The sequence below is a fragment of the Plectropomus leopardus genome, chromosome 11, assembly GCF_008729295.1.
Source record: "Plectropomus leopardus isolate mb chromosome 11, YSFRI_Pleo_2.0, whole genome shotgun sequence".
In the NCBI taxonomy this organism is placed as follows: domain Eukaryota; kingdom Metazoa; phylum Chordata; class Actinopteri; order Perciformes; family Serranidae; genus Plectropomus; species Plectropomus leopardus.
This window is the reverse complement of record NC_056473.1, coordinates 25,586,360-25,595,831: the sequence shown is the minus strand read 5'-3', so window position 1 is coordinate 25,595,831 and position 9,472 is coordinate 25,586,360. Positions and strand designations below refer to the sequence as shown.

The 9,472-nt window shown below is 35.5% G+C and overlaps 1 protein-coding gene across 1 annotated transcript; it reads right to left on the bottom strand.

Moving 5' to 3' along the window:
- Positions 1 to 2,413: 2,413 nt before the first annotated feature.
- tmem263 (transmembrane protein 263) lies at positions 2,414 to 7,976 on the bottom strand. The gene is given in 4 exon segments (XM_042495984.1): positions 2,414 to 3,016; positions 3,019 to 3,051; positions 4,768 to 4,838; positions 7,830 to 7,976. Coding segments are annotated over 3 exon segments (390 nt in total). The 5' UTR covers positions 4,835 to 4,838; positions 7,830 to 7,976; the 3' UTR covers positions 2,414 to 2,726.
- Between the last annotated feature and the right edge of the window lie 1,496 nt (positions 7,977 to 9,472).

Below are 9,472 nucleotides of genomic sequence, written 5' to 3'. Positions count from 1 at the left end.
AATAAGTAATAAAGCACCAGTGATAAAAAAAAAAGAGATCAACACAAATGCTAAGTATGTGTAACAGAGCATAAAGTTAACAATTTGTCAATATAGGTATATAAAATAAGATGCTCTTAAGGCAGTAAATGTGAATATGCTACTTTTGAAGAGTTCAGTGTGGAAAAAGTGAGTTCCATAATTTTGGTGGGGTTGATGGCTATTAGTGCCAGTATTAATAGTATGTGCACCAGATAAACCATTTTAGTGTTACTATATATATACTTCATGTTTTCATAGGACTTATTTTGGGACTGATGGAACACAATAATACATATACAACCTTCAGCAATTTTTATTCCAAAAAGTACACGTAGAATATAATATTTCCATGTCTCTATAAATTCTCATTGTTCAGCAAATTTCCAAACACTCTGTAACACTGATAAAAGCTCTGAAAGCTTAGTTCTGTATTAAACAAGACTTGAATAGCATTTGAAAGATTTAAAAAAAAAAAAACTTTTTTTATTTAAATGTACAGGTGTGTCAGCTTGTAGTTCAGAATGTAATGTCAAGAAATCCAGCCGTCAGATTCCTACAGAAGTAAACAGTGACACTGAGCAATTAGGAGGAGCGTTTAGGGAAACGTTCAGGTTGAGAACTAATGCTTTGGTACAGTGAGTGAGATTTACGTCAGTGTGAAGCTTTTGTGTCTAAAGGAGAGGTGTGGACATACTTTGATTTGAGAAACATTAGCCAACATGACAAAGTAACTATCAAAATATAATTTTATAAAAGTGTATACATTATTCATTGAACTCTTATTAAACTAGTATAGTCATAGTGAATCAGTCAACACTAGGAAAGTTCATAGCAATTAAAACACTTGTGATTTTATATAGTGATACAATTTTATTGTAAAAATCAGATTCTATAACAAAGAAGTAGTTGCCTTTCACTGAGATGAGAGTGTAACCACCAGAGGGCGACATGTATTCAGACAACATAAAACCAAAACTTCACCTGTGGAATATATCCACAGCCAGCAGCAGTGACGGGAGAAAACGAACTAATATTTTTTGAGCGACTCTTTTTAGTGTCCGATTTGTACAATGTCAGTCTGTCGAAGATCTGAGTGCTCATGAGTCCCAAATTTTTACTGCCCGCTGTTATCATGTGGTTCTGTTCAGGCTGCCTGTTGCAGTGAGTGAACAAGAAGTGATTGAATCGGTCCTGAGTCCAGATCTCTGCAGTTAATTGTGCATTTAAGTCCTCTTCTGATGGTCTTTCTTACAACTTTGGTGTGTTTTTGCAAATCATTAATCAGTGACATTTTGTAACATAATTTTAAGCCTACATACCAGCGTGATGCTGAATCAGTGCATTAAAAATTAATATTTAATCTTTTCTTTTGTTTTAAGATTATTTTGGGGGGCTTTATTTAATTGCTTTATTGATAGTGCAGCTTGAGAGTAGTAGGAAACAGGGAAGACAGAGGGGATGACTTGCAGCAGAGTTCATCCCAGAATTTTTAATCGTCATTGATGTAAACTTATACATGATGACTGGTAATGCATTGGAGAGGTTTTGTGGGGCAAGAGTAAAGTGTTACTGCATGCTGGTAGCCCAATTATCAATTATTTTCTAACCTTTTTTTTTCCTTTTCCAGAATTAAAACGTCTGAAAATTTGGGGTCGACAGATTATCGGCCTGGTCGATTACTGGGGCCAATGTTTGGCATTTTGCTGATTATCTGTATTGGCGTTTTATTTTATGATTACTGATATTGATTACTTAAAAAGTGCAAGAAAAGTGTCAGTACGGGAGGAACATTCTACTCTTAAACCTCAGGGAGCTATGTTTATTTCTTCTTTTTTGTTTTCAATTTTCGCTTAACTTTATAAAAAGTACTGACAGAAAGATTTTCCTTTTATATGTTTATGCATATCGGTTCCAGATATTGGTTATCGGTCCCATGGACTTCTAATAATCAGTATCGGCCCTGAAAAGCCAATATCGGTTGACACCTACTGAAAATACACTTTAACATGAATCCAACATATTTTTCCTTTTGCAAAAACTAATCAGATCAAGACTGCAGCCTAAGACTTCTGCCTGAGTACCGCCATCAGTCCAGTTTAATATGCAACTCAGTCTTATACTACATATGAAGTAAGTGTCCCTGCTCTGTCTCTCTTTCAGTGACCAGTCCTTGGCCTGAAGAATGTCGAAGACCCAGCTGTACATGTTTTCTGATCCATGTGTTGGTCAGTCGACAGAAAAACACCTCCTGGTGAGTTATAGACCATCTTTGATCTGTGATTGTCTTACAAGCAAAATTTAAGTGCGGTTACACTCTGAGCCTTTCTCCACTGGTACTAAAGTTAACAGATGTGACAAATATGACAGTGTGCAGTGAAAACAGCATTGTCGCTTATTATCAAAAATGAAACATCAACATTTTATTTAAACAATTTCAGGCACTGGTGGTAATAGTGTAATTCCTCTAACAACAGAGCAGGAGAGTCTTTGTTAGTTCTTGCCACATATGAGTGTGGGTTTTTACCAAAAATCACTGTCATAAACAGAAACTAAAGAAAAAAAAAAAAAAAAAAACCCCTCACCACAGTGTGTACACCAAACTTGAGTCCCCTGTTGCTCTTTTGCGGCTCATGAATGCTAATGCAGGTAACAGCACAGTGCGAGCCGTAACACCTCAGCTGTGTGCGGTCACTCTCCTCACGGCTTCAGTCGGACTTGTCCTTCTTTTTGCCTCCTCCTGTGGAAACTTTGCTGACCACTGCGGAGCCGACAGCAGACACTCCTCCAGCTACAGCAGACACTCCTCCAGCTACAGCAGACGCTCCTCCTTTTACCAGCCCCACTCCCATCCCAGGCAGAGCGGCTACAGAGCTGACAGTGGTCTTGGTGACTTCCAGACTTTTTCCTCCTATCCAGCCCACACTGCTCACCGTCGCTCCTAGAGCTCCCTTTGTGGCGCCGAATATGCCCCCCGCTATCCTGCCGAGCATGCCCGCTGTGTCTGTGGATGGTCCTTGTTGTTGTCATCATCTGGTTCGAAACAACAAGAGCAACAAGATTTAATATGTCACTGCCAAAAAAGTAAGAAATGTTTCAAAACGGGGCTCCAATAATGACTATAAAAATCATGAAATCTTAATTTGAGAAGCTGGAAATATTTGGTATTTTTGTTTTTAAAAATGACACGGATGATTAATCAATAATCAAGTTGTTTCCATTAACACTCTGTGCATCAACAACACAATTAACTTGATTTTAGTACTTTGTGACAGAAATTTCCTTTTCTGTGCTCAGTTTAGATGCTACGCATGTTACAATATCCAATATCTGCAGCGCTAAAGAGGAAAGGATGAATTAAAATAAACATTTCAAAAAGCCAGAAGCAGCGCATGTAGATGCAACATCCTGTAGCTCCTCAAATGTCGGCTCCTCAAATCCTTGCTACTTTTTTGCTTTATTTTGCTCTATTTTTCTACTTTTTTGAATCCATAGCCCTTTCTGCTCAAGTATGACTTTTCTATGATAGAGAAGCACTTATCAACATTGGGAAACGTTGCAAGAGGCTGAAAGACGATCCCCACAAATGGCATATCCCAAGCGGCAAGTCAGAAACGAAACCGAAAGCGACAACGAAAAGAGGGAGGAGAGACCGAGAGGTGTTCCTCTACCAAGCCTTGTGGCTAATGTCCGGCCGCAGGAGAATAGAGTGGATGAGATGTGATTGAGGCTCACTCAGCAACAGGAAATCAGGCACTGCTGTCTCTTCACAGAGACATGGTTAACCCCTAACATCCCTGATCAAACTATTGCAATGGATGGGCAGACCTTGTTGGTAGCCATAAGGACGCAAGACTGATGCAAATTCAAAAAAATGCACTGCAGGAATTGAATGAAGCTTCCAGCAGCAACATCACCAAGCAACCGGATGTTATTTTTATAGCAGCTGCTGATTTTAATCAACTCATCCTTCAACTCCAAAGATGTAGCTGGATAAAGGACAAATGTAATTTCATTTTTTAAACTTTGTTTTTTAAAAAATGACTAAATAACTTCCTTCTACCTTCTATAATAATTCACAAAGATTCCTCAAGTCAAAGTTGATTCCTTCAGACTGCTTGTTTATTTCATATTCAAAGCAGAGAAAATCTGCAAATCAGGCAGATTTAACCACAGAATGGTAAGAGTTTTACATTAAATGACTTTAAACATGAACTAATGACCAAAATAGCAGCTCATTCATTTTCTGCAGTCAGTAAATCTTTGAACTGTTTCAGCTGTACAATCATTGTATACTGCAATCTGTGTTACAGTTAAAATGTCTTTGATAAACAGCTCTGTGTTGTTTGAACACTAACCTATTGAATTTGCACAAGTTTACCAGAAGCAGATTACTGCAGAAACAGTTAATCACTATGAAATAATCCATAATCTGTAGTTCCATATATTGTGTAAGGTAGACCAACAATATTTGAGTTTTTCAGAACAGCTTTTCCTCTCGGGTATACGCAGGGTGCTAAAAATCCCTAAGTCATGCTGATGTCTAAGGTTTTAAATTAGCTCCAGGTGTTTTGCTATGATTTCAGCTTCGAGTTACATAGGCGTGGTTTCAGAGTGTGAGGTGTTGCACTCTGTCTCTACAGGAATGACATGTATGAATTTGGAAAAAGGGTGTAGTTCTCTCATTTAAGCAAATTGGGGTCAATAAATAGAGATTTTTCACTGTCAAAGGACTAAAACTGAACTTACCTGTGGGTACAGGCTCATTGTTGAGGTATGCAGGCATGTCCTCAGGCACCTGCTCCGCCTGACTCATCTCTCTGGCAAAAAAAATAACACACGATTACCAACAAATACATATATGCAGTTTAGGGAAATATGGGGAAGCAGAGTCTGTCTAACATGTTTTCCTCTTGGTATCCTTGTGTAATTTCTGCTGAAGTGTAAACACTGTTAGGAATATTCAACAACAAGCACAGGCACAGACCTCTCTGTGTTTATTCCTGGGGGTAGCAGCAGAAAGAAGGACTTGGTTTTTGGGGGGTTTATGGTACAGATATGAGCTGCTGTAACTTTAACACTATAGATGTGACAAGGATACACTCCAGCCCAGGCAGGGTCAAACTCATTTGGGGGCCATATACAGCCCAATTTGATGTCAAGTGGGCTGGACCAGTAAAAACTTTAGATATTTTACAGTTTAACACATTTTGATACAGTAAAAAAATGCTTGATTTTGAATGAATTACTTAATTTCCAACCAAACATTAAACATACTATAAACTTAAATAAATCTAAAACAAAGAGTACAGTGTACGAAAAGGAGCAGGTTGAAGTAACTTATATATTCCTACCTCCTTCTCATTTTTTTTTCTTTTAACTCATAATATTTCAACAAATTTCCAAATGTATTTTCAAATAGTGTACAACCAAACAACAAACAATCATCCCTTGTTTAAGTATGGGTGTAGTTTGAGATGTCCTGAACTCAATGTATTGTCTGGCATTATGGAGCAATGTTTTTTTTTTTTTTTTTTTTTTAATTTTTTTTAAGCCTTTCAATTTTCAGATTTAAAGTCATAAAAATATGGGACTTTTACTTACTTTGGAATATTTCTAAATGTATACTTTTAAAAGGCTTAATTTTTGTGTCTGTATATACTTAGAGACATCCCCAAATCAAATGTACCAGTTAACGTCAGGAATTATATATTAAATTTTTTTCAGCAACCCTCCAAAAAAGTCAAACAACACACACAATTTCCACACAATTTAGTGGTATTTACTTGTTAATTTGTCAGAGATAAAATTGGTCGGGCTTCAGTATTAATGAGTTCTTTGAAGTTTCACATTTTGAAAAGTCATCCAGGAGACTGGATTACACACTTTGATGAGCTGGTTCTGGCCCGCAGGCTGAATGTTAGCCTTAAACAGACAAAATGTGTACATATATATATATACATATATATATATATATATATATATATAAACTGTACAGAGGAAGCCTTAAGTAAAGTAGAAAGGGCTGTTAAGCGCACTGTGTACAGAAAATAACAGGCGCTTGCTTTGGGTGTGCTGCTGATTCTAAAACAAGGCAGACCTGTTCACAGTAAGTTACAGACCTGCACAACAGGTGAAAACTAGGGCTGTGTCTTGGTAAGAATGTGGCCTTACGATACAAATGTAAATTTCAGGGGTTAAAACTGAATGTATTGTAATATATTGCATCACTATGAGCATGGTGATACGTTGCAATCTTTAAAAAACTAATTGTAGGAAAACTGTCCTACTATAATAAAAGACGGATATGCATTTCCTTGTAACATTCAACATCACAGCACTGATTTTTTATGATTAGAACAAAAGCATTAACATATTAAGAAATGAAATTGTACACAATTAAAAAAATGATAATACAGTATCAAAATACACAATATTGCAAACCAATAAACCAATCAACTAAACTATCTAAGGTAAAAAAAAAAATAAAATAAAAAAAATCACAATGAGGACACGATTTAAAAACTCAACAACTGATGCTGGAAACCAAAATTAATACTGAAATAGTTTTTTGGACTTTGTGAAACAATAATAAATGACATACACCAAAAGTGTAAAAGCATCATGAAATTGATTGACTTTATAGCTATTATAAGTATTTGTTATGAAAATGCTGTCACCTTTAGGTTGTCATATTATTTGACAACATAAAACAAATATTTTTTCTATATTGAAAAAATTCCTGATAATATTGTGAAATTTTCAACTTTTTCGGGGTGAAGACTTCAAATAAGCCCACTTGGTTTTCTTCCTCTTCCTACACTATTTGTATTTATTTATTTATCGTAATGCATATTGCATATTTTGAATTGTACAAAATTAAAACTCAGTAGTATTTTTGAGAAGCAACATTGTGTCACAACACATAACATTAGTACGTCAATATTTTTTTGACACCTCTATTAAAAATATATAACAAAGATATAATTTCTACACTAAAAACGATACTTAAATGCAAAGGAAACAATAACAACCGATCACATGAATTACAGTTTAGTTTCATGTTGTCTTGTGAGGCTACTGGTTGTTATCTGTTTATCTTTAATGTTATTTTTGTTCTTGAGAAATCAATGGTGCCTTGTTTTGCAGTTATTAAATCTGCTCAGAGAAAAGCCTTGTTCAGTCGTCGTAGGGTTTATTAGGTTAAAGTTAAACAAAGGAACTCGTTTAGCAGCTGTGTTAGATATAAACTGGTTGGTAAACATTATCACCGTGCATATCCTTGTTAGGTTAATATATTTACACAGAAATACTTCGCTAGAGACGCACAATGTAAAACTTTTGCTACCTATCGTTAGCTAACCTGCAGCATTTGTTTCGTGGCAGACCGCGTTAACTTAGGCTAACACGCAGGCGGTTAAAAACACACATATTTGTTTAAAAGATGTCAAATTGCTGTTAGGTTTAACTTGTACAGTTTGTTCTCGTTGTTTTTAAAGCTAAAAAATATATGACTTGTAATTAACACGCCCAGCTATGAGGTTGTTTTGCCTTTAGTCGCCATAATTAGCTTATTTGTACAAGCTTCTAGCTGAGACATCCAGACACGTCACGTCCCTCCCGAAACACAAAACATCACTTTTTACCTGTTAATCGATCATTTATTAGCGTTTCCTCAACTTGTAACGATAACGAAAGAGATAAGTTTGCTTTTAATATGATTTTTTTAGTATAATATGTCTTTTGTGTTTCTGTAGAAGTTCTCATGGCTGACACGAACTGAACCCCAAACTAGCTAATTCAGCACTTACCTTGTTTTGTAACGTTATCAAACCGGTCCAATGTGCCGCGCAGTATGTATTAGACTTACAACCACCTCGGAAAAAATAATTTTCAGCTTCCACAGCCTGTAATCATGGAGCTGCTGGTGTTAAGGCTAACTTGTGTTGTCTGTCTGACTATATTTTTGGAGGAGGACCACAGTCTCCACCCATAAAAACACACAGAGGTTCACAGTGTCCGCAGGATGGAGCTCCAGCCTGCACTCAACCTCATGCAGGCAAATAAAAGTAGGGGAGACCGGGAACGATTGTAACGTTTTTTGGTTTTGATGTCATTACTCAAAAACCTCTTTAGCTATAAAAATAACATTTTTTACATAGATAACTTGTATCTGTGTTCAAATTGTTGACAACCATCAGTTGTTTTTAAAACAAACAGTAAAAAAATATTGCGGGCTTGATAACAACAACACACTTAAGCCATGTCTAGGCCAAAACGATCCAAAGAAAAAAGGGTGCAAAGAAGCAAGCATGCGGGGATATAATAAAATATGATGAATATATTATTATTTATTATTATTATTATTATTATTATTTGTTGTTGTTGTTGTTGTTTTTATTATTATGTATCTATCTATTATTATTATTATTATTTAGCCCTTCTGAGAGTATTTTGGAAAAAACATACAGACAAAACTGCGCTAGACTATGTAACACATACACTACAAAAACAGAGATGCAGACATCTTGCTCAACATGTCCCACTTCGTGCGCCTGATCAGAGAAGTTAGCTCCAAAATTTGATATAGACATGGGGTAAAAGGCAAAAAGATACATTTTGGGGCTGTTATTATTTATTAAATAATTAAAATAAATAATTTATATTATATTAATTAATTAATTAAGTCAAACAGAAACAACAAGACCGTCAAGTTAAATATTTAGTTAAGTTACATCTGAGGTGTTTGGTTACACTGTTTATAGCTTCTTCTACTTGTCATTGTAACATAAGCATGTGCCTTTTTACACACTTTTACACCTCCCATGACTTGTAAAGATTTTTTTTTTTCAACCCAACTGTGATGCACATAACTATAATACAAGACAAATCAAGTGTCACTGTTCAGCCGAGTGTTACGGTTGCAGCTACATAAGTTAGTATGAAAACCCTTACAGCATGCACCAGTGCAACTGATTTACAGACTTAAGCTTTACAATGTTTCCACACCTTCAAAACTGTTAAAAAATGAGATGTCACCAGTGAATATGGTTAGACTACAAGTAATGTTAATATGTATGATTGGTGGAGGTTACAGAGTGTGCAGGAGAATTTTAATTGTCATGAATAACCCTGTTTTCAAGTGAAAGCTATGGATGTGAAGGCATGTTCAACAATTATTTTGTATCTGAATTTAGCTGAAATATGATTTGATGACAATACATACAATCTCAATAATTAACCAGTTATGAAAATTCTGTCAAAAGTGACATAACTACAACATTAATAGACAGATGTCTCCATCTCTTCAGAGAAAAACAAAGGTAAACCTCAAAATGAAAACATGTCATTCAGAAATCAGAAATTGGCTAAAAGTGTTTATCTTAAATTGCATCTTTATAGTCTTAAAAGAAAGAACTAATAACTTTTAAATGACTTCTTTCAGTGAGTTATT